Raw genomic sequence first — 25,935 nt, 5'->3', positions numbered from 1 at the left:
TGTCTCTTGATCCCTGTTCAAACCCAAAGAAGACATCATTAAGGCGGTGGGACAGTGTGAATTTTCAGAGTAATAGATGCAATCATCAGTAGAGGAGAAGTGCAGCCTTTTTAAACTATTTTAAAAATGGAATATAAAGCAAAGAAATATTAGTTCAAAAGGTATTTGGTTAAAACACAACCAAGCAAACAACCTCAAACCATTATTTCAGAAATGGTGCTAGATGTGAAGTCCCTTGTGCAGGACACAGGTGTCCCTGTATAGAGAGGGAGGCAAACAAGTGGCCAGGGAGCCCTTCAGAGACTTGCAAAAACAGCTCCCCGAGGTGCATCTTTCTGGGGTGGCCACGTTCAGGTATGGACCTGGGCCATCTGTGTTGAACTCTAATCCTCTTACCTCCAGAAGCACCAGAGAAAGTCTGATGCTAGGAACCCATGCTTTAGGACTCATACAGATGCTGATGTCTTGGTTACAACACTGTGGACATGTATGATAGTAGCAGAGCTTGGTGATAGCTTCCTGCCTATCTAAATGACCAATATGTTATAAGCCTGGCTTATGCTAGATATTTAGGTGGTAGGAAGGGCTAGCATGAAGAGGGGTTTTGGTAGCTCTCTCGACACCTTCATGCCCTCTGTCCCAGCTTGGAGCACACATGGCAATTTCACCCATACCTGAGGAGAGCCGTGCTGGGCCCTGTACCAGGAGGTGCTGCAACTCTGGCCATTTGAAGGTGGTTGGACCATGGGAGTGGTGCTGTGTAGGGAGGAAAGCCTGAAACAGGGATATGCCTCAAAACCCTGCTAGACTTCATGCTTGCTAAGCCTTTCAAGGACACTCCAAGCCATCACAAACCAGGTTTATTCCTAAAGCAGTTGTCCTGCCTCGTCCCTGCCCAAGTTACTTGTTCATACTTTTTTGCTGCTTCCTTTGCTCGAATGGCTATTTTTTAACCTAAGTCATCTCTCCTGACAGGTAGAACAGGGAAATGGGCAGTGCAGGGGCAGGAATGAGGAGCCCAAAGCAGGACGGTGAGACAGCTGCCTTCCCTGGCTCTACCAAGCTAAAACAGCCACAAAACGCTGGCCTAAACCAGAGGCAACCTTGTTATTTGAGGCAGACCAATTTCTCCAAGAGCTTGGCTTCCAGGCTCATCCTAAAATCTCTCAGCAACAACTCAGCAACAACTGAGCACACCCCAAAATCTGACCAAGGTACCAGGGAAACCTCCAAGGCAGGTAACTGCCGACTTCACACCATTTGCTCAGAGAGGTTGTGGGGTCTCCTCTGGAGATATCCAAACCCCACCTGGATGCCATCCTGAAAAATGTGTGTTAGGTGACCCTGCTCAGCGGGGGGGTTGGACCAGATGATCTCCAGAGGTCCCTTCCAACCTCGGCCATTCTGTCACTCCATGACTGTGTGATTTACACCACTGTGGGTGACACTGATGGTAGGGGGACGGTTGGACCAGCTGATCTTGGAGGTCTTTTCCAAGCTTAATGATTCTACGATTCTACGATTCCTCAGCCCCGAAGAGCAGCCAGTAGGAGCTTTCCTACCCCGGGACGTAAAGCGGGCCGAGGAGTCACCCCTGACTTTCCCCATGGTGTCTAGACCGTCCCCATTGCGGCCTCCGCGCCCTTTGTGGGGCCTGAGAGGCGGCGGGGCTGAGCGGCGGGCCTCCCGTCAGGGCCCTGCCGCTCCTCTCACTTCAACAGTGCCACCTAGTGCCTCTTTTCGGACATTTCAAGGGGAAAGGGGGGGCTGGAAGGTGGGGAAACGCGGTTTTGAGGGAGGGCTACGAGGGAAGGAGCCCATCCGGATGAGTGCAAGCTGCTGGGAGCCGGCACAGCCGCGGGTGGGCCGGAGGCTGCGCTGCCCCTGCCCGGCCCTGGTTAACTGTGAACCGGCAACAGAGCACCCAGAGAAAAGCGCTGGTGAAAAAATAAAAGAAAAACGACACGTTTTCCCACTTCTTGAACCGTCTAACGTGTTTCCGGGCTGGTTTTAACGCGAGTGGCACGGGGGGTTAATGCCAGAGGAGGGGGGGGCTTCCTCGGGTTGTACTACAGCAAATGTTTCCGAGACCGAATGGGTAAAGCAGAATTGGAAACTGCAAAGTTCATCCATTCATAGAGGCAATTCCCTTATTAATAAAAACCAGCAGCAGCTGAAGCTGTCCCAGCCGAATAGTGGCTGTGGGAGGGACAAGTCCCAGACCCCGAGCCCAGAGATGGGGGGGGGGGCTTCCCCAAAACTGCGGGGCACGAAGAGGAAATCAGGTGGTGGCAACGTGTGTGCATTGCGTCTCTTTGCAGAATTGGCGACTTAGCTAGCTGAATTCCAGCCGCTGAATTGGTCCTTGGCTGAGATCATTTCAATGGGCAGGGTTGGCTTTTTTTTTTTTTTTTTTCCTCCTTACAGGAGTTCCCTCCCCTCCTTCTTCCCATCCTCCGCCTATTAAACCAACTCAAGTCTCACTTGTTAAAAGACCCCATAACGTGGAGGAGGCAGAAAAGCAGCAGCAGCAGGAAAGAAAAAGACGTCTAGATAATATTACCCGTTTGCTGCTGCTGAGAAACCTCATTGAAACAGTTACTCGGTCAGCAAGGCATCACCAAAGAGACTTTATCTGATGCTGTACATCTCTCAAACTTTCAGAGGCTGCCTTGCAACTTCTCCAGGCTCCTGGCTAGCCGGGTTTGAAATACGATCTTCAGCTTCGACCACGAGAAACTAACTCTTAATTTATTATTTCTAACTTTTTTTTTTAATTATTATTATTTGAAAAAAAAAATCCCACAACTTTGAACTAGAAACTGAAGCAGAGAAAGACAAATACGTTGTAATAGGGAAAACACGTGGGAGAAAATGAGCAGGACTGAATAGCCTTAAATGATTATTTTTTGTTATTTTCATTTTTAATTATTTTTTATTCCTGAGCGTCTGAATAAGTCCCTGAAAAGTGCGATTTGATCTTTTTACCTCAAACTTGGAAACTGTTCAGCGGGAGCAACGGTACGTGAGACCACACAGCTGGCTGGAGCCCCTCTATGACCAAAGGACAGAAGGACAAACAAGGTACGTGATTTACGGGCTTTACGAGCCCCCTTTCTGTCATCTCGGGGAGCAGGAGACCCTCTCCTCCCATCCCCACGGGAGGAAGGCTGAACAGATCCCCAGAACAGGAGTGGGGCTGGGGGAGGATCTCACCGTGCCTAGGCTACACCTATTTCAGCAATGAATAGGGCCGCAGTGAGGATGAATGAGGTTTTCAGCTTCGACCCCCCCCCCCCCCCCCCCCCCGCGTAATCCCTTTAAGATTTTGCTGAGCGATACGATTTGGAAAATAATAATAACGGAGCAACAGGTTCGGCAGCCGTTCCCCAGCCCAGGTCGGCTTCCCCCCTTCATGCAGGGGAGGGAGGGATGGGACGGCAGGCAGGAAAGCGAGGGGAGGCCGGGGGGGAGGCGGGCTAAACCCCGCCTGGGAGCCGGAGCGGAGGGAGGGGGAACAAACGCGATCAAGATGTCTCAGCGCGGAGCCCCCGGGGGAGGCGGGGGGGGGCTGCAGCCTGCCCCCAGACCTCCCGACCCCTCCGCGCGGCCCTAATTGCGGGGGGCTTGGGCTGGGGGGCGGGGGGGGGTCGCACCCCCGGGATGCTGCGGGGGGAGGCAGGCAGCCCCGGAGCAGTACTACGGCCCCCTCCCCGCCCGGCGGGAGTCTGCGGAGCGGAGCCCGCGCCCCCTCCCCTATTCCCCCCCCCCCCCCCATAATCCGCCCCCCTTCTTCACGCCCCCCCCCCCCCCACGTGGCAAAGCGGGGGATCCCCCCCGACGCCCCGCCCACCCCTTGTGACGCAACCAGAGCCGCCCCCCCCCATTGGCTGCGACGCGGGCCCGGGGTTCCCCCGCCGGAGTTGCCCCCCCCCCCCCTCCTCCCCCCCCCCCCGCGGGGGGGCTGCCCCGGGGGCGGTGTGATGCTGCTGCCCCCCCCCCCCCCCCCCCGCAGAGCCGGCCCCAGCCGCCTTCCCCTGCACCTGCCCCAAATTCGCAGCTCCTGGCTGCCCAGAGCCCCGACCCCCTCCGTCATGTCCTGCCAAAGGATGGAGGGGATCCTGAGGGCGGCCCCCATATCCCACACGCCATCCCTGGTGGGTTTCGTCGAGCCACGGTGCTTCCACGATCCCCCAAGGCACGGGCATCCCTCACGGTCTCCTTATGGGGTCGTCTTTCCATAGGCACCCACGCGCTTCCCAGCACACGCAGTGCGTAGCGAAGTGGCCCTGGATAGGTCAGTCCTTTTGGGTGTGATCGCAGTGAAATCTGTCCTTTTTTCCCCCAAAAACTGCGCCCAAATGCAGTCCTTACCAAGCCTAGAGGAGCTTTGCGTCAGCAGAACTTTATTGAAACTTCATTTCATCCTAATAAATCTCTTCTACATGCAAAGGCAGAAACACCTGGGTGAAGGCTTTCCCAGTAGGAGAAAACAGCTGTACTGGGTTCAGTGGGGTTTCCCTTGCTAGTTGAGCTAGCAGCAAACTCAGCTGGTCGTATTTATGGTGTGCAAGCAAATCAGATATGTGCTTCATTTTATTCCTACTCAAGGTTAATATATAAAGCATCAAATTACTCTTCCATTCAGTGTAGCAGGACTTGACTAAGTCAAACACAATATTACCTGTGCTTGATAAACAAATTACAAGATAACGAGCTATGAACATCAAATAAATATTTACTCGCTGGACTGAGAGATGGAGTAGTCAGTTTTGTGCCAAAAGTGTCTGTGGACTTCAGAACCGGTAACCAGGAAGCTGTTTGAAACCAGAATATTTTTACCTGCAATCTAAAATGTCTCAGCACAAATATGATTAACTTCTTGGTTTTATTTCTTAGAGCATTCAGTTTGTGTTTTTGGTTTTCTTTCGGTTAATTTATCATCCAACATATCACTGTTTACATTAGGGACAAATCCACCTAGCAGCTACTCAGACCTATCAGAGACTAAATTTGGGCACTTTAGGGGGAAACATACATTGAGAAGACAGGAGGCTCTTGATTTGATGATCAAAGCCTGTGCATACAGATACAGTTTACCATCATTACTAACCCTGTTCTTTAAACCTAACCCCAGAGTTAATTTTAGTCTTATGTGAGCCCTTTCCAGAAGATCAATGGCATGACAAAATCTGGAAGTGATAAATAACCAAAAGTACCAGATATGGTAACTCTGCTGTAGTAAAGATGTACAGATGTAACATAATTTTTCAGTTTCCTCTCTGTGGGCTGTAAAGGAGAAGAGGGTGTCTGGGCAGCTATTTTATGCTCATAATTAATGCGTACCTGGAATCATTTGTACTTCAAAGATAAATGATTTACTTTGCTGCCAAAATAAGGCTAAATGTTTCTAAATATTGGATGAAGATTTATAACACTCAGACAATGCTTGCGTATAAACACAACGTATATGTGTATAAGGCCACATACAATGTGTGCACGCACATGCACACTCACACTCAAACACAGCGTCATTCCAGCAGCTGATCTGTAGAAACCAATGCTGTTATTCTCACAAGGAAGGATTTTTTTTCATGCTTATAAAAGCTGTGTGCAAAGCAGCCCTCAGTAGCTATATGCACGTATGCTCACATGTGTCAGCTCTTGTGTTGCCAACATCACTGATCTCAGGCACCCTGCGGAGTACGAGTTGCGTGTTTCCTACAGACACGCTCCTTCTGAACCTACATTCTGATGAATATAGGCAAGGAAGTGGCCTGGGTTTTTTTTGTTTGTTTGTTTTGTTTTGTTTTTAGGAAAAACAGTTATGTGGAAATTTGGAACTGGTAGGTCCCCATGTGATACCAGAAAGAGTAACACTAGAAGTGTCAGTAGCCTAAGCCTTACGAAGAGTACTGTAGACCTCCAAGAACCTCCAGCATGATCATGGTTCCCATTCTACACGAGGTGAAGAGAGGTGAATTCACCTGCCTAAGGTCACCGAGCAGGTGAATGGCAATACTAGGAACAAAATCCCAGTCATCCAGGTCCTGGTCCACTCTCTCTGATTCCCCCATGTAAGAAAGGCAGGGCCTAAGCAATGACCGATCTGTCAACGTTCAGAAGAAGAGAGATTAATCTATATAATAAATATGTCCAATGTATGCATACACTTTCATTGTGAATGCTCCAGAAATAACAGCTTCACAGAGAAAGTTAGGTTTATTTATTTATTTATGCCTGCATTACAGAACTGGAAGACAAATTATCCACTGATTTCCCTCTTCAGCAAAATACTTAAGTGCACACTTATCTTTAATGACACGCTTACATGCTTTGCTGAATCCAAAGCCTCAGCAGTAGGGCTCAGAGGACCATGACTAGCAGACATTCAAGAATTCAGCTTCTATGTAAAGATGAGACCCTTTCAAATGTTTTCAGCGGTCAGCACTTCTGACTGCAACAAAGATTTGCAGAGAAGACTGACGGGCAGATGTTATACATGGGGTTGGTCTGTATTATTTTAGCTTGAATCAGGAGTGTGCTATTGAAGCCAACGTTACAATTCCCCTCCCCTTGCTTTGGTTTGTGATGCAAAGTGACACGGAGCACATGATGCATTCCTCTTGAATGAAACTAATTGCAAGATGTACCGCTAGAGCAGACTGTTCAGGGTTTTCAGTCTATGGAGTCTGACTAAACTTGGTTCAGAGTAAAATCAGAAACATACGGAGGGTGGAAGCTAGGCCCTTAGTACCCCTTGCTCTTTTTTGCAGATCTGTTCCTGTAGTATTGGACAGTATTTGCTGATATGGCCATAGCTCTATGAGTCTAGAGAGGGGCACAGCTCTTTTGAACCCTTAGAGATGAAGGGGATGAAATAATCACACTTGTGATTGAACCTTTATTGCTGTCTCATGGGCCTTAATGACCTTTGCACAAGGGTTTGTTCATTTGTTTGTTTTTAATATATTCAGGTCTTTTGGAGTTAGTAAGTGATAATTCTTTCAAACAATCTTCCAAACCATTTCTTTTTATGCATGTGCTTCCTGAGTCTCTCCCTCTCTTTTTTTTTTTAATCTTCTGGGGGAAAGCAAGCCAGAAGTACTACTTGCCAATGTTTGAGACAGAATATGAGAGACACCTTCTTAAACAGATGATGAAGTGAGCTGCATCCCATGTATTGCAAGCAAACCTGATTTCATTTTGACCTCCCATCAGTAACCAGTTCCAAGTCCAGTATTAGCAGATGCAGGGGACCATCTGACTGCACCTTAGTCCTCAGAGCAGCTACACACTGGCTGACACAGAATAAATGAACAGAGTGCAGAAAGTATTGATGTGTTCAGACACCAGTACACAGAGATTTTCTGGATATGAATTTCCCCCTATTCTATTTATTACTCTTTGAAGTGTTGGCAACAAGTGAAACTCTTTTTCTCTTTGCTTCCTGACTTTGCAAAGGGATGTGCGTCTCCAGGTCCTCTTACTTTCAGGGGTCCATGAAAGCTGATTAATAACTGTATGTCCAGACTGTGAGATATATAATTTTGGAGGGGAAGAAAGGTGCCACTTTGCTCTGGAAGGCAGCAGCGTTTTTTTGCTGAGTAAATACGCAGTGCAAATCATGGCATTAGATCCTGCTGTATTTCAGTCAAGTGTCTGTATCTTAGGAAGGTTAGACCTATGTAGCCTAAATATTTTCCAGAATAGAGGGAGCTCAAGCATACTTTTCTATTCTCATCTGATTTGGGATCTAAGGCATTATTCAGCTTGAGAAAGGCCTGTGATCTTTAGTGTTAGATTTAATCCCTCAGTTACTATGTACAATGTGGATATCAGTCAACTCCTTGTTAACCTGAAACTTTTAATGAAAATAATGTTAGAAGGCTTCAGCTTGAAGTTATGACAGTTGTTAATAGTAGAGTAAGTTCTTCCTCAACATAAGTGTGACAAAATAAAAATATTCTTTATGTGCATTTATCAGGATACCAGAATAGACACTAAATAATTCACTAGGTGGACTCTGATGCCAAGTACCTGCAAGGGTTTCTTTCTTGGCCGTGCTCTTTCACAGGAGTCTCCAAACACAGGCACACACGTTCATCGCCTCCTCCTGTACAGTCACTACAAGACATATATATACTTGGGCTGCTTGGTGGATCAAAATTTGTGTCTTTAAATCAGCAACAGCCTACATAGCATTAGGATTGGGTGCACTGCTTTCACATTTCTTTTCTACTAGGTGGGCTGTTAAGCACTGACCAGCTCCATTCATGGAAATAAACAGCTGCAAGACGATAAATTGCTCAGTAGTAGACTTTGAAGCCTCTCTGCATTCACTTGTCATGTGTGCACAAACCTTGTGCTGGATGCTGTGCTAAAGCTTGTACTGGGTTCAGCACTGCAGGGTTAGATTAAGGTGCCTGTAAAGGGTTCGGGTGCCTGAACATCACAGTAGGATTAGCAGTTCTGTCTCAGGCCTCCCATGCAGTACGTGGGGAGACATCCACATCTCCAAAAAGAGCCTCACACAGTGCTCTGGGTAGAGCATGCTTTAATATATAAATGTCTGCTGTTAATTGCTGAACATCCAAATCTTCAACCTTATTGCCCCCTGGAAATGTCATTCAGGGCTGACACAAAACAGTGGAGCATCTGACCTCTTTCAGTGCTAAATAGCTTTCACTTTAAAAATAATAGTAAAGAAAGAATGTTGCAGGTGCTGTCTTCTTCCTCTTGCTTTATAGAGCTGATTAAAAAACCCAGTCTGAAAGTGCAAGATCCAGTTTTGACTCCAGAGACAGTAACCCACCCACTCAGCAGGCCAGGAGCTCTGTCTTCCTCACTCCCACATCTGTTCCCATGTAGCAGCAGTTCCGTGCCCCTACAGAAATGACCTGCTATCATTTTTGTTGGTCCAGGAATATGGGACTAACTGCAGGTCTTCCATCTGCACCACCTCATCCCCAGTCTATGTGGGGCTGTTCACATTTTTTTATTCCTTTATTTGTTTAAAAGTGCTGCAGTGCCTGTTCTTTGGGGCAACCTTACTGGGTTAAATCCCTCAAAGAACTGAAGACCCATTAGGCTGAGGCATAAAACACTGAGCTGGGCTGACCATACGAGGTGTGCGCAGTTGAACTGCTGTAGTGATGGCAGCATTGAAGATAAGCGTTACATTTTGCTGAAAAAATATTGCTAGCACTTAGAGTGATTATCTAGGAAATAATTGAAAAGTGATCATGGTTTTGAGGGTGAATATGGGTGTTTGTCCCTTACCAAGCACTTGACATTTGCATCTTGACTCACTATGGCATTATTTCAGGTGTACGGTGTTCAGAAGCAGTAGCGTGCACTGCTTCTCTGATAATACTTGATTCTAGCTTTATGTGACAAGATCAGGAAAATTTTGATTGATGTGTTACTACAGATGCCCTTTGACACTTCACTGTGTTAGGCCAGACTAGTTTTTCACAACAGCGGTATCTGACATTAAAATCTGATGCAGCTATTCCCTACCCTCAATGCTTTTATTTGACTCAGCAATTCAGTTTTGGCTTCAGACTCGTACAAGCATCATTTCCTTTTAACTTCTTGGCTCAATTATTGGAGAAGGGTGGAGAGGTTTTGGCTTCTTTGTTATTGTTTGGGCACGTTCAAGCTGATACAGATCAATTCTGCTGGGCATGCTATCAATAGGTCACGTGCTAAAGCTTGAGAATATTGAGCAACTTTTTACAGATTTTGCCTGAGATTCAGTCAGTTAAAAGACATACATAAAACCTCCAATTGCATATACAAAGGGGAAAGTTTCTTTGATGAAAGCCAGGAATTTAGATCAAAACACTGTTTATTTTCCCAAGGTTGACAGTTAAAGGACAGAAAAAAAATGCTATTTTATTAAGACCAGAAATCCATTTCTTGATCTTAAAAGAGTGGCTTTTGTGAGGGAGGGAAACTGTGCTGTAATGACAAGATCAGAGAATGCATTTCTTTTTCTTCCTTTTGTGCGGAAACACTTCATAGGAAAAGAAAGAGCAATAACTAATATAAAAAGAAGCCTGGTACAGTGTATAGTCAGTCAAATGTAAACGCTGCAGATCTTAATCTAAATCCGGTGAGCTATACCCGTACAAGTGGTCCATTGATTTCAGTCATATAATTCTTAATGTAAGCAGACTTCAGCCCCTGCTCGCTAATAGGCATTTTCTATTTCTGGCAAGAGAAGAGAAGTCGTGGACCCCAAATGGGAAAGCCTCGTACAACTGCACCATTAATGAAACATTCACCTTGATGTTTGTGACCTTCTGCGTACTTGGGGGATTAATAAATACACAGGCTATTTGACTTCAAGGTAATCTAGAAGGGATCCATTACTTAATCTGTTTTCTAAAGCCCGTCTATTTTGGGCACTGGGTTTTAATTCACCTATAGTGGTGGCTCATATAAGCTGTCTTTTATTAGGCTTCTTGATGACCCCTATTGTGAAAGACTTCCAGACAGGCCAGAGCAGGGACTGGTGCTGGTGGGTGATTACAGCACCTGTCAGAGCCCAGCCATAAGTATTCAAGGAAGTCCTAGAGATAGGGTCCGATTTCTTTAACAGCGTCTCCAAATATACATTTAAGAGGCTTCCCCTTGTCTTGAAATTTAAGACCCTAAATAGCTAGTGGAAAAAAACATAGTCTTTGTAATCTCAGACTTGATGCTCGCCTGGTTTATTTTTATTTTGTAATACATTCTGTGTTGACAATTTCTTTTTTCCAAGCCTGTAACATCTCGGACAGAGATATGATTGTTGACAGCTATGCTGCTGCAGCTTGGTAGTATTTTTTTCACAACATTTCACAAGAAAGAGTTAAAAACATATATGATGTAAGGAAGTGCTGTTCCAGCTTCAGTTTTGGCCAGCAGATGATGAAACAAACATTATCAGGCAGGATGTTAGCAGAAGGGAAAATATGAATAACAGTAAGAAAACACAAATATTAAGTCCATCACCCTAAGAGGCCCTAATTCAGCAAATTATTCGAGTATGTGCTTCACACTCTGACTTACAATGTGCTTACTGGGTTAGCCTTAAACAGACATTATCCACTTTATGTCCCTAAGGTCAAAGGTATTGACATCAAACATCATTGACTTTTCTATAGTTATGACAAAGCTGTTGCTCATCCATAGCCTAGAGCTTAGACTGGAAGATTTTACAGCCAGGTAACCTACTCGTGCAGAAGCTGTCAGATTCAGCTGGTAATCTAATGAATTTCAAGTCCAGGGTGAAACCTTGGCTCTGTTAAATTAATGTGTACTTTTGCCACAGACTTAATCTCCGTCAGGCTTTGGCCATGCTCACAGATGGGTATATCTACGCGCACAAATGTATGAATAACACATTTTTGCAACGGTATTGAGAAGACCTTTTAAAGCAGATGTCTGATTATCTAAATACAAATTACAAATATAGTCAGACATCTGTCTAAAAATTATAAATATATTCAGACATCTGTTTTAAGAATGTCTTTCCAATATTTTTCCGAGCATAAGTAAGCGACAGAAGTGGTTCAGGGTGGGGATGCAGTCATGACATGGTTGGGGGCGAGTAGAGGCTGCACAGACGTTCAGCTGTTCCTTCCACCCATGACCATATGAAGTATGTAGTGGCCTGAAAGTCCCTTAATATGACAGAGCGTCTCATTCAGCAAGCCACAGCTGCCAAAGTAAGACCCTAACACAGACAACACTTTCTGTGAGGACATTAAGAATAGCAGAAAACCTCTCCAGTACCTCAAGGTGTATGTGACTCTTACTTTACGTGGAGGAAATATTGCAAAGGGAATGAGATGTAAGCTGAGCAGGTGATGCTGTAAGTCCATGACACAGCCAGAAGCACGGGGTGCGTCTGTTGGTGCTGAGCTTGTTGTCGTCACGTGCACCTCTGACAAGGTCTTGTAGTGGGAAGTGGTAGCTCTGCTAACAGTTTCCATGCTTCCTTGCAGATGTATTGTGAGAGGTTTATATGTATCCTGAGAATACTTGGAACCACACTCTTCGGGGTGTCCCTCCTGCTGGGAATCACCGCTGCTTACATTGTGGGCTACCAGTTCATCCAAACAGACAACTACTACTTCTCCTTCGGACTCTATGGTGCTATCCTGGCATCACATCTCATCATCCAAAGCCTGTTTGCCTTCCTAGAGCACAGGAAAATGAAGCGGTCGCTAGAAACTCCAATCAAGCTGAATAAAACAGTTGCCCTTTGTATTGCTGCCTATCAAGAGGATCCTGACTACTTAAGAAAATGTTTACTTTCTGTGAAAAGATTGACCTACCCTGGAATTAAAGTTGTTATGGTAATTGATGGGAACTCAGAAGACGACGTTTACATGATGGACATTTTCACTGAAATCATGGGTAGGGACAAATCTGCCACTTATATCTGGAATAATAACTTCCACGACAAAGGTCCAGGTGAGACGGAGGAGTCTCACAGAGAGAGCATACAGCACGTATCTCAACTGGTCCTGTCCAACAAAAGTGTTTGCATCATGCAGAAATGGGGTGGAAAAAGAGAAGTAATGTACACAGCATTCAAAGCACTGGGGAGAAGCGTGGATTATGTACAGGTAGGTATTAAAGCACTAGGTCGGTGCCAATTCAAACACACTTTGAAAGAAAGCAGCTTTTGTATATTTTGTGCTGCATGTTAGAGGCCATCCTAGTCCCTGATGAACACAGTGCTCCTTTCAGTCTATTTGGAAACAGCTTGACCGTTAAAAATGTATTTTGCTACCTTTTAAAATGGTCAGCCTATCTGTGAATATGTCAAAGCTCTGCACCAGCTACTGGAGAAATCTGAAATACTTCCTCAGACTTCAGTCCTGCTCCCTCATCACAGTGCTTTTGCTTCAGGAAAAGCCAGTGGCCTCCTGAAGAGCCCTTCTCTGCTCCTGTAAGTCAAGGTCTTAGGTAAGGTTTTATTTCGTGAGGATATTAGCAGACCTATATGCAAGCAGACAGAGAAGTTTTTGGTGGCACTAGGGAATATCTCAGTGGTGGAGTCTGTAAAAAAGATGGGGATATGCTGAAGTCCTTGAAGGCTGTGCAGAGTATTTAATAAAAGGGTGAATGTGCAGTCTTGAAAGAAAGATTTCTTCAGCTAAAGCCTGAAGGAGCTTTTGCTTCATCACTTACAGCTGCATTACCTCACTCACCGCGACTTGGCCTTTAAAGCCCTTATGACACTATTCACTTAAAAATGAATTAGGCTGGGTCCTCTCTCCTGGTTTCCAAAGCAGCAGAGACACATTTCTTTCCAGCTGCCTTGGATCCCATGAAAGATTTTCTATGTTTGTGCCTTACACATGGAAGCACTCCTCGCTCCTGCAAACAGCCCTGCAGAATGCAGGAGGCCATGTGTGGAGGGAGGTGTGTAGGGCCAGGCCAGATCCTGGGGATCGTTAGTTGCCTATCAAGACCTGCGAGGTTCATTTAACTAAATCCCAATGATTATTAGATGGTCTTCCTAATTAATCACACTCAGCCCTTCCTGCCTTCTTCAGACCTCAGAATATTGCTTTTCCTCCAGAAGTGGGGCACTGCTCTGCTGGTGGGGCAGCAGAGACGGTCTCCCTTGGCTTGGGGTGGCCGCACGTGTTTCTGGTGTCAGTGCTGAGCCTTGTGCAGTTGTGTGTGCACTCCACACAGCATGGTGTCCAAGGGGCACAGAAAGGCAGCAAGTCCTCCACGCACAGGAGAGGCAGAAAGCAAAGAGTGCCAGGAGCCACCCTGTTTTCGGAGCTTTAAGAGTTATCAGAGGTTTAAGAGAAAAGAAAAGATTTAAAGCCCATCCCCAAGCACTTACAAAACTTAAACTGATTTATTCTCTGAAAACAATGGCCTTAAATTCTCCATTGTCTGCACTTTGGTTTTTGTGCTGTGAGGGACTGTGATGGGATGAAAAATGCTGTTTTTCTGCATTAGCATGGTTTTATAATCACTTCACACAGAAGTATCAGATTGCAGAGAGAGAAGGCAGAGAGGAAACAGATTCAAGACAACTTTCCTCCCTCTTGCATTTGTTCAGAGAACCTGGAAAAAGTGTTTCTATTTCAACAGTCATACCGTAAACTGAGAAAATGGAAGAGATGTTTCTGGTCTTTCAGTCAATTAACACTCCTGACCTGACTCAGAAGTCCTGATGAATGTGTCAGAGACTGTAATGCTGCTGTAAGCAGCCACCAAAGGCTGCACTGATGATTGATGTCACAGTCACATCTACATTATAAGAGCACCATCTTGGTGGCCCTGGCTGGCCACAGTCTTGATGTAATGCAGGTAACATGTGGCTCTGTTTTATGAATGAATGAAGGTTGAGATTTTCCACATGGTTCTTTAGGGGGTATCCACAGTGAATTACTTTAAACAGGCCCTGCACTTTAAGGGCTGAGCAATCTGCATCGATGATCAACCACTTTACAAAGTGGAGCAGTCAGCACGAGTGCTCACCCCTGACACTGTGCACTGGGGGCCTTGCGGTCCTTAAATACACCTCAGGGCTATGGGCAGGCGGTCATAAAGCAGGCAGGCTACCGCAGATAACCGAGCCGTTGCTCATTAGCAGAGACTCACTAAATACCTGAAATCACTTGGGAGGCTTTACTTCCCTCCTGGAGGAGGTTAGGAGGGTGAAAGTAATTCTGTAGATGAGTTAAACTGGGAGACATCATCAGCGCAGAGTTAGGTGGTACAATCAAGGTGCAGCACAGCTTGGCTTGATGCAGGTAGCTGTGCGGACCATCCAACGCAGCCTGAGCCCCCTGGAGCAGCATGGTTAAACCACCACTGGTTGTACCAAGCATCTGAACAGCTTAGCTCAGGGCTGGAGGCTACAGCATGCAAGGCCAAGCGTCCCTTTCATGCAACTCTGTGACCCACGGCAGTAATTTCTAGGTCACCCTGCCCTTATGTGGAAAGATGGCAAATTGGCTCGTGGGCTGTGCCGGGCCACCCCTGGCTGGCCAGCCCTCGGTGTGTTTCATTCAGGTTCCTAAGTTGCTTTTCTCAGGGCATGTCCTCTTTTCACCTAGAAAAACCTCATTCAGATGGAAAATGACAGCTTGTCCCAGGAATGCAGACATGTCCACTGTGCTGGCATGGCCAGGACACATGCTGGTCATTTGTAAATAAATCCAGTGTTTTCAGGATTCCTCATCTTGTCTTAGTGGTGTCGCTCGTGGCAGATTTCTCTGCTATAGATAAATGCATCTGACGGGTGGAGGCTGCTCAGCCTTCCTGAGTGACAGGCACAGGAGGGAAAGCCAAAGAAATGAGGATGGGGCTGACCCCATCCGACCACTCATGGTCACAAGAAATGGGACCGAGTATCACTGCCTGAGCCCTGGCTGCCAGCAAACTGCAAATTCATGATGCAAAGCACTCAGTGACAGGCCTGTCCAGAAAGTCCCAGACAGAACTACAGGCATCCTTTCTTCCCTTCATCAGAACTGCTCTGCTCCCGTTCTATCACCAAGTGCTGTCACTGATGACAGCTTCCCACCAAAGCCGGAGGAACACGTTGGCCAGGTTACAAAGGTGCTTTCCGGGCTGAGTCCTCCAAGGAGAGGAGCTGGATGCTCTGAGTTAGCGGGAGCTGGAGATGCTTGTGGCTTTTCTCCTGACAGAAATATGAGAGCTCTCATCAGCTTTCTCCTTTCAGCCCCCTCCAAGGGAGCGTGGAGAGGAAGCATTTTGGCAGACGCTCAGCTGCATCACGAGCTGAGCAGCCTGGTTATCCCGGGTAACCTCCCAGCTCAAGTCTGGCCCATAACAGAGTCTCTAAAACCTCTTCTCCCATTTGCAGGACAGAAATGAAAATTTCAGTTCCCCTGGAGCAGGGGGGCTTAGGCTGAATTGAAAGGTTGGATGACAGGACGCCAAAATTAGGATTTCTGATCTGATGCTTCACCAGGATTTGACTTAAGAGGCTATTCAGACAGACTTCTGCCCCTACCATTCCCATCTGAAATCACAGAAATGCAAACTGTGGATAAGCTGAAAAGAGGAGGAGAATTTGTAGGGCAGGATTTGTCTGGCAAGAGGAGTGTTTGTGGGACAGCCTCCTCTGCTCAGGCCTCTGAGCTTCAGTGAAATGAGCTTACAGGCGATCGGGACACCTCCTTCACTAGCAGCTAGGAGAAGGAGGCACCCACTTGTTTTAAACAGGCTGCAGCCCATGTCGTTTGCCCCGGAGCAAAGGAAAGCAGCGCCAGCTGCCTTGCAGACTGGCCAGCCTGTCTGAGCCCTCCTCCTACTCTCCGGGGGAAAGCCAAGTCCTAATGTACACAGTGTCTAGTTGACTAGGAGTATTTGTGTGGTTGAAACGCCTTGTGTGTGTCATCTATTTTTGCCCTGGTCTAATGGAGTACTGCATTTTGGGACTCACTCCTCTAGCCTTACTTACATATATTTTATATGAATGCTGGAGCAAAATAGCAAATAATTTCTATATATCAAATGTCAAATCCCTGCACTACTAATAACACACCATGCATCTACATCTAAAAATAAGTTTGTTCTGTAATCCAAAATACATATCTTAAATGAATTACTAAATCCTTCTGCACGTGAAAGAACTATATTAGGTTTCTTTCCAGAGGCCTAGCTGACTTTTTTCTTTTCCCTTTTTTTATTTTTTATTTTTTTCGTAAACAAGCATCTGGAATTTAACTCCTCACTCCTCTCTTATGGTAGCGGGAAGCATTTGACTAGGGTGATAAACTATGCAGCCAATTCGGGGAAACCCTATTTCAGGGCTCAGCAGGAATCTGCAACACACCCACGAACATTGTCTTGCTCTGCAGTGCTCCATCTCTGAGAGCATATCTCTTATTCAAAGCAGCCAGCCCAATGTGCCAGTAAAACAAATAGAGCTGATACAGAAGAGAGGATTGTTTGCATGCACTACCCTAACAAGCACTCTGTTTCATTCAGCACCGCTCCCTGCTGCTTGATACAAACGGCCTTTAAGAAGTGTCAATGCAGACTCCAAAGAGAGATTTAATTGCATTCAGGAGAATATGCATATAGAGTTACTTATCACTCAAGTGATTTTTATTCTCTTTTCTAGTGTACTCCTTAACCCATTTTTGTTCTTTGTTTGTCTTTCATGTAGGTCTGTGATTCAGATACAGTGCTTGATCCAGCCTCATCAGTGGAGATGGTAAAGGTTTTAGAAGAAGATCCAATGGTTGGAGGAGTTGGAGGTGATGTGCAGGTGAGTACAATGATTTTCAGATTAATAGGGGGATTTCAACAACTATTTGCATTGCAACACTATTCCCTGCCTGGAATACACTGAATACACTGTGGTACCATCACAGAGGCTCTTATGAGACCTTAACTTTTCTATCTGTTGAACCAAAACCCAAATTCTCAGGTATGAGCACTGGGTGGTTTTAACACCCATAGAAAGTGGACAAGTATTACTCTCCCCCATATGTGTGAAAAATGGGACACTGGGACTGCCAGGACTGTTGCAGCATCTTTGAGTATCTGAGTATGACTGTTTGGTCAAGGTGCCACAGAAAAGTTTTAGGGCAACAGGGAACAGAGAACAGATCTCCCAAAGCCAGATCCAGCACCTCAAGCACTTTAATTATGTTACTCTTTGCAGCGAAGATTGTCACGAATGAAAACTTTTTTGGAAATGCAGTGCACTATGCACTCTGTTTATTGTTGGGTGTCCTCAGCATCTCTGTCAGACAGGACAATGCACAGCTCCAAAGTCAGCCCAGCTCCACTTTTGTGAGGATTTCCAGCCTTGATGAGTCTGGCTGACAACCACAGCAAAAGGCTGTTCATTCTTTTTTACACAATTGCTTCTGCTACAAGTTTTAAAGAAAAATGCATATGAATATTTCAGTTGGCCTTGGGATTGGCTCCTTGTACTCAGTTGGGCTTTTATGTGAGACAGAGGAGAAAGGGCTATCTATACGGGCAGGCACTTACTGATGAATGCCCCAGTGGTCAGAAGTATTTCAGGCATGTGGCTCTTAATTCCAGAAATTAAGATCCCCACAGAAGCCTGAATATCTTTGTGGCTCTGGTCTGGCCACAAAACAAATATCACACTTTTCCTTACACATGTGAGACACTAGGCACGTGTGGAGGGAGTTCAGCTATGACATAAGTGTGTAGTTAATAAGCACCTGCAGAAAGATGTGGGAAGAACATGTATCCTCTGGGAGGAAAGGAAGCAAAATGAAGACTCTGGCCTTTCTTTGTCTCAACTCACTTTTCAGCATACGCCAAATAAATCTGAGCCAGTCTTGAGCCCATCCCTAAGCCCTGCTGCTTCTAAAACGTTCTGTAATTAAGTTGAAACAGAGACAAGACGGCCTCCAGACATTAGGGCCATCCTGGAGGGCCTAAAGGCACATAGTTCAGGATCAAACATCTAGGGCAAGCTTTATAAGACCAAAAATGTAGGCCAAAGACCTTGTGCTTAGCCGCTCTCATATTCCAGCATAGCTTTAGGAGGGCTGGAAGAAGTCCTGTCAGAGCCAAAGTTGTACACGGGGGCAAGACTGGGGAAAGAGCTACTCCACCACAGGCAGGGAAGCAGGAAGCCACAGCTTGGACTCCACCATTTCCTCAAGGGAGAGGCTGAGCTCAGCAGCAGGTCCTTGACTCGGGGTGAAGAGAAAGGAAAAATGAGCTAGGAAAGAAGTTGTGGAGAAATTGAAAGGTTGTGAGAAAAGAATAGTCATTTAGGTGGAACAGATTCTTGAAGGCCTCACTTTGCCTTTCTTGTCAGTGCCCTGGAGTGTATAGGTAACTCCTGGATTTGCCACAAGTTGGACGGGGGAGTGAGGTTTCCCCTCTATTTTGGCTAACAGTATTCTAGTCTCTACTAATTCCTTATTGATCCAATGTGTATATCTTCTTTCTCAAGAGCTCATCTAAAACGCAAACTTTTTGTATTTTGCAGATTTTGAACAAGTATGATTCCTGGATCTCCTTTCTAAGCAGCGTGAGGTACTGGATGGCATTTAACATAGAAAGAGCCTGTCAGTCCTATTTTGGCTGTGTACAGTGCATCAGTGGACCTCTAGGAATGTACAGAAACTCTTTACTCCACGAATTCCTGGAAGATTGGTACAATCAAGAATTTATGGGCTCCCAGTGCAGCTTTGGAGATGACAGGCATCTAACTAACAGAGTGCTAAGTCTGGGCTATGCAACAAAATACACAGCTAGATCCAAGTGCCTTACCGAAACACCGATAGAGTATCTCAGGTGGCTGAATCAGCAGACCCGCTGGAGTAAATCATACTTCAGAGAGTGGCTCTATAATGCAATGTGGTTCCACAAGCACCATTTGTGGATGACCTATGAAGCTGTAATCACTGGATTCTTTCCTTTCTTCCTTATCGCCACAGTCATTCAGCTCTTCTACAGGGGAAAAATCTGGAACATCCTCCTTTTCTTGTTGACAGTTCAGTTAGTGGGCCTGATAAAGTCTTCCTTTGCCAGCTTCCTTAGGGGCAACATTGTCATGGTTTTCATGTCACTCTACTCAGTGTTGTATATGTCAAGTTTACTGCCAGCAAAGATATTTGCAATTGCCACGATAAACAAAGCAGGGTGGGGCACATCAGGAAGAAAAACCATTGTAGTTAATTTTATAGGACTTATTCCAGTCTCCATTTGGTTTACAATCCTCCTAGGTGGCGTAATTTTCACTATCTACAAGGAATCAAAAAAGCCATTCTCTGAGTCAAAACAGACAGTTCTCATCATTGGCACAATCCTCTATGCATGTTACTGGATTATGCTGTTGACTTTGTACTTGGTTCTTATCACCAAATGTGGCAGGCGGAAGAAAGAGCAACACTATGACATGGTGCTAGACGTATGATTTTTCTGTGGGAAGTTACCCAGAGAGTTTTAAAGCAACCCAACGACCTTGTAGTATCTGTGGCATCAGATGAATGTTGCCAAGGGAAATGGATCGCTGCTGCTGGGAATAGGACATTTTTATTCCTCTGGGTTCATTTTCATCCTGCCAAAGTAAGAAAAAATAACAGAAACAAGAACAATAGAAAATGATTTTTTTTTTTTCAAGGGGGGAAAAAAGCCAAACACACAGTTTCGACCTGTTCACAAGAAAATGGGAGAACTTTTATGTTTATGCACTTTTCTATTGTGCATCTGCCTGACAGTGTTACGTTCTATATACCTCACTGGTCATGCTTATGTGTGTGGACAGGAAGGAAAGGAGTTTGGAGAATCAAGAAAATGATCTTACAACCCCTTGCAACCTAATTTATGAACTTCTCTTTTTTATAGTTCTGTTTATAGGAAGGGTCTTTTGTGTTAGGCTGCCAAATGTAATGCCAAAGGTAAATTTTAAGAGGCCATTGGCTGAGCTGTATTTTTATATTATTGTATTATTTGTGTGTGTGTATTTTTAAGCCAACTTTTTTTTTTTTAAATCACATATTTTATATTTTACTATCTGCCAAAAAAAGATGCCTCCCCAATGTTTTGTTCTTTAGCCTCTTTAAATACATTTGTGATAAAAAATCATAATTCCTTCCCAAAAATTTATGCTGATTTGGTATTGTTCATAATAGAAAGAATAAAAAGTCTCTCTGCATTTTTGCAACTGCTGAATGGTTATTTCTGTGAAAAAGTATTTAAGTATGCTCTTTGAAGACATTTACTAGAAAAGGCCCAACATTGTCAGTTTTCAAATACAAGCATATTTGTGCATAAAAAAAAAAAAAAAAGGCCAAAGGGGTAGATATGTGCAATTTCGGGCTTTGTATTGTTTTGGATAACATTGTAATAGGGAAATTTGCTTCTCTACTGAGAGCGTAATATCTCTGGCATACACAATAGCCATATGGTCATTGGACAAACATTGGACACCCAAAACTGACCTTATCAATGGTTGTAGTTGCTCATAATCTGCTAGGATCAAGCAGTACAGAATTTTTAGTTCAAAAATACATGAAAGGTAAACATATCATCACTTCCTAAATGCGGGTGCCTTACTATAAAACATCTGCAGTGTCCTTCATAGTGTTTACAGACAATATAAACGTCAGCTTCTCTGACTTCCAGTGTAATACAGACCCCTGTATTGAGCCCAATAATGTGTGTTTGACTAAAGCATATCTACCAGAAAAGAAGCCAGCTTTTATCAGAAAACATCAAGTCTTAGCAAATCTATAACTTCCTTGGTGCCTAACAATCCATCTTGGACATTTATTTTGGACCACGATTTTAAGAAATAATATTCAGGACTAAATCCTGCAGTCTTTGACCAGCCAAAGGAATGTGGCATTGAGCCCTAATATACTTCATAAAGAGCAACAGAAAGCCAGCTGCGTACAGATATGTGCCCTTTTTAGATTCTGGTATTAAAAGCACTGTGGTAAAGCAGAAATCAGCATATGATGCTTAAAGAACTTAGAAGCATTTTCAGCTTCTTTTTTATGCAGACATGAATAGATTCTGCTGTAGAATGAACTGCACACACACTACCTTTTTTGTCTGATTATCTTGAGGTACATGATTGCTTGAAAGTCATACTAATATTTTGTTAATGATTGGAGAGTTGATTCATGTTGATTACAAAATAGAACAGTATTAAAAAAAAGCAAAAGAAACATTAAAAAAAAAAAAACTTGACTATGCCTTTTAACTATTTATGATGTAAGTTAAAGCTTGGGTTAACATTCAAATGTCAAATAAATCCTCTCATTCTATAAAAAGATTGAATTAATTGCCTGTATTTATTCTAGCAATTATTCAATGTACTTCCAATATAGGTTGTATAGTATAATTGTTACTTTCATAAATAAAATATTTTTGATAAGATTATGACTAATTCGTGGTGTTTCTGATCAGCACTTCTGCTCTGAAGCCAGAAATCTGCATGGTTTTGAAAATGTTTTTATGGTGTTGCCAGCCTGATTTCCAAGCAGGAATTTGCCGTTGAATAGCAGAGCACCTGGGGAGTGTGTGCCTGGAGGGGGCGGGGACGGGTCCCTGCTATGAGGGGCAGTTTGGGGTCCTCCAATAGAAGAAAGTCACTGATAAACTGGAGCAAGTTCAGTGTAGGGCCAGCATGATGGTTGGGGCTGGAGCACGGGCCTTGTGAGGAGAGGCTGAGGGAGTGAGACTGGTTCATCTGGAGAAGGGACAGCTTTGGTGGGAAAGACCTAAGATCATCTCCAGTACGTGTAGGGACGTCATCAAGGAAATGGAGCCAGGATCTTCTCAGTGGTGCCTGGTGGGAAGATGAAAGTCTCTGGGTTAAAGTTGAAACGGGGCTTGGTATAAACAGAAACTTCTTCCCCATGAGGACGGTCAGGTATTGGAACAGGCTGCCCAGAGAGATAATGAATTCTCTGTCCTGGGAGGCTTTCAGAACTAGGCTGGATCAAGTCCTGAGACACCCGGTCTGACCTCAGAGCTGCCCCTGCTTTGAGCAGGAGCTTGGGCTAGGGACCTCCGAGGCTCCTTCCAACACGAATTCTCCTGTGATCCTTTCTGAAGCAGGTGCTGACAGTCAGCTTCCTAATGATAAGTCCCAACCGACTGAAACCCATTCCCATCTCTGCTCCCCACGCGTCTTGCCTGACCCAGAGTGCAAATAGCTCACCAGCAGCTGGTACTAAATACCCAGAAAAATCAGAGCCCTTCCTATATCCCCACTGGCCATGGCAGAAGGATTTCAGGGAATAAGTCATTTCATGTTTACTGCCTTGCAAAAAAATAAAATAAAGGTTTCAACAGAAAAGCAGACTGCAGAACAATTCCTGATGAATTTTATTCCTAAATAAAAATTAATCTAATTTAGACAAATTAAATTCTTAAATAATATTTCCTCTGTGCTTTTTCATCTCAAAATTATTTTGTGGTATTTTCAACAACTTGTGGGATAAAATGAAATGTGTTTTTCATTAATACCGAATGTAATTGTGAGCTGTCTCACAGTTAAGAGAGAGAATAATAAGAGGGAAAAAAAAAAAAAAGAGCTTTTTTTTTAACTTTTAAAAAACACGATTTTCAGCCGCTAATAGATTATGTCAAACACTATAAGGAACTCCCACAAACTATAAATTCTGCAGAAAACTTATAATTATATACTTCCAAAAAAATAAATTGACATTATCTCAGGTTATAACCCATTTCCAGAGTAGAGTAATCTGGGTTTGAAGGCATCTGTTTGCAAAGACCAGGTGTGAAGCAGAACCTTCAGGAATTAGAGGTACAGCACAGAGGAAGGAGCCCTCCTGTTCTGACTGCTAACAAGCTTTGGTTTGGCCAAGAATCAGGTTTCTTTCAGTGGGGAATGCATGAATATTTAGCAGAACTTTTCTAGGAGGTGGAAAAAATCCTGTCAGACGTGTACTGCCAAACATGTCCCGATGCACAAGCTGTTGAGAATATGTCTGTTAAAAATTTTTGTCTGAATTTTATTCTTAGCAAGAGACAAGATGGTAAGGAGGAGACAAAATACATCAAGAGCAGTTGATGAGGTCTGCTACTACTGAGGCTTTGCTGGAAGAGGCACTTTTCTCTGAAGTTAACACAATTAACTTAAACATAGTGCAGTGTTTTTTTTCCCATCTTACCGTTGGCCTAAGTTTGCTGCTTCAGTTTCAGATCTGATGGAAGGATAAGTGCCCCAAATTGGGCCTGTTTCTTCCAGCTATGTAATTTTGTATAATAAAAGATTCTATCTCTCCCAAAGAAATCCATCTTGAATTTTCTCCTAGAATAGCCCTGAAATTTCCATAAGGAAAATGGCCTTGTAGTTACATTTACACTAAATAAATGAGAGACCCAGGCTGTGTGTCTGAGCTTTGGTACATGATACTCAGTACTCTTCGAGTATAAGCATGGTCTGTGGCTTGTTTTTGCGCTGAGTCAGATAGTGCTGCCCCAAACAATGTTGGACACAGTTAGGAGAGATGCATGGAGTGGAAACTAGCATGTTTTGTACAGCTTAGGTGTGATCTTTGTCATCAATTAGTTTAAAAAAAATAATAATGCAAAAGAGCATGCACAGGAGAGACACTGTTAGCAAGTGAATCAAAGGAAATTGGTTTCTGTAAGTTCTCTGCCATATAATTATCTATTTTACAATTTTCAGTAGGAAGAAAATTGTAACTATGCCTTTATCCTACAGTTTGTCATGGACACATAAAACCCTGTGGCCACGAAGAACTGTGGTGAAAGGGACTGAAAACAGATTAAATGGGCCTATTATTCTAAATTCATTATAACATTGTTGCCTGTGTCTGCTCCCAAAAACTTCATTTATGTTTTCTGTACTTTTTTTTACTTAATGTAGCTTATGGGCTGAACCCATTCAGTGAGCTGATGCTGAGGATCACCAGTGACTTCCATCTGCCCTCTTTCTTCGCTGCCTTATATGTTGCCAGCAAGAGTCGGTTCTGCCTGCATCTGTGATATCCGGATAACCGTGACCGCACTATGAGATGTATTAGAAGATACACCAGTACTGAAAGTCTGCAAGACCCTATGAGAGGGCTCCTCCAAGAGAAATGAAATGTTAACACAGACTAATAAAGCACCATTTTAGAGTACACAGAACTCTATCATGATGGATAAGTTGTGTGAGAAGACATCACATGTGAGACTACAGATAGAAAAGCAGAAACAGTGAATCTGGGAAAATGAAGATATTAAAAAAGAAAGGTAAGATGTTTTTATTGGTAAAGATGACATGTTCATGCAGAAGTTTTACTTGCATTCAGACTTTAAAAGACATCTTCAAACACCAAGTGGCATTCATTCCATGACTTTAGATATATGCCTATATTTCTCATGGAAAGTCAAAATCTTATCAGATAGTACAATTACACATGCTGAACCTGCCTGCTACAGCAATGCTGTGAAACAGAGATTGTTTTTCCTTATTATTTTTATAAATTGATCTTGTCTTTAAAATGACCACCAAGGAGTCATGCTGGCAACTTTTCCTGGAGACAGGAGAGAAGGACAAGTTGCTGCTCTGACCTGCCATCTGGCTGAGCACGTCGGGTAAGGAGATTACATATTTGGGTGCAAAATTTGTGGTGCTTGATTCCAGCCAAGAGAAAGTTCAGACAAAACCACCTAAAAGAGGTATTCCTGTAGCTCTCACCACGACTATGTCCCAGGAGTTTAATGCAAAACAAGAATAAGAATTGAATTGAATTTTTGAATCATTGTGAGCTCTCTTTGGTCACTTCTATCCATTACAATCTCTGTCAAATACGAAAGCTAAACAGGTACAAGCCAGGTTTACATTACAGTAAAAACATATGCACTGTGAAAGCCTTGTCTGCACAAGAAAGTTTATCTGATGTAACCAAATTCTTTGTGATTTTACTTATTGTAGAATAACTGCTACTTTATTTGATTTATGCTTCTTAGGAAATTATGCCCACAGTAAAACTGGAATTCCCGTTTACTGGCTTGAACAAAGAAAAAAGCTACACTTAAACTGTGATAATAAATGGGTTTAATCAAACTGGCAGAGGAACGTGACACTTTTATGTCGATCTGTGCCAGAGACATTTTAGTTCAGTCTGACGTGAATTACCTTAAGATAAGCCAAGATGTGAATTTACAGTGCATCAGACCATCCATAAGGACTGCCCTGGGCAAATCTTTGCTCTGCAGTTAAGTGTGAGGTAGCTTAGCCTGCAGCGCTGGAGGCTTCAGTTACACTGTGTTTGCCACAGGGTAGGAGAGGAAACATCAAGAGGCAATGTACGATGACTAAGGCAGTGTAAACTCATGCCCAAAGCTGCTCAAAGAATCTTTTAAATATATCTGTACCTTAAATTGCTATGGACAGCCTTATAGATAAACCAGGGGCTTGTGTGCTCAACGACACTCAGG

The 25,935-nt window shown here is 44.0% G+C and overlaps 1 protein-coding gene across 1 annotated transcript; it reads left to right on the top strand.

Moving 5' to 3' along the window:
- Positions 1-2,444: 2,444 nt before the first annotated feature.
- HAS2 (hyaluronan synthase 2) lies at positions 2,445-21,889 on the top strand. Its single transcript, XM_013185053.3, has 4 exons — positions 2,445-3,084; positions 12,000-12,626; positions 17,174-17,275; positions 18,992-21,889. The coding sequence occupies exons 2-4, from the start codon at positions 12,000-12,002 to the stop codon at positions 19,919-19,921; spliced, it is 1,659 nt and encodes a 552-aa protein (XP_013040507.3). The 5' UTR covers positions 2,445-3,084; the 3' UTR covers positions 19,922-21,889.
- Positions 21,890-25,935: the final 4,046 nt, after the last annotated feature.

Source organism: Anser cygnoides, chromosome 2 (assembly GCF_040182565.1).
Source record: "Anser cygnoides isolate HZ-2024a breed goose chromosome 2, Taihu_goose_T2T_genome, whole genome shotgun sequence".
NCBI lineage: Eukaryota > Metazoa > Chordata > Aves > Anseriformes > Anatidae > Anser > Anser cygnoides.
The sequence above is the reverse complement of the archived record's forward strand: the minus strand, read 5'-3'. Positions and strand labels throughout refer to the sequence as shown.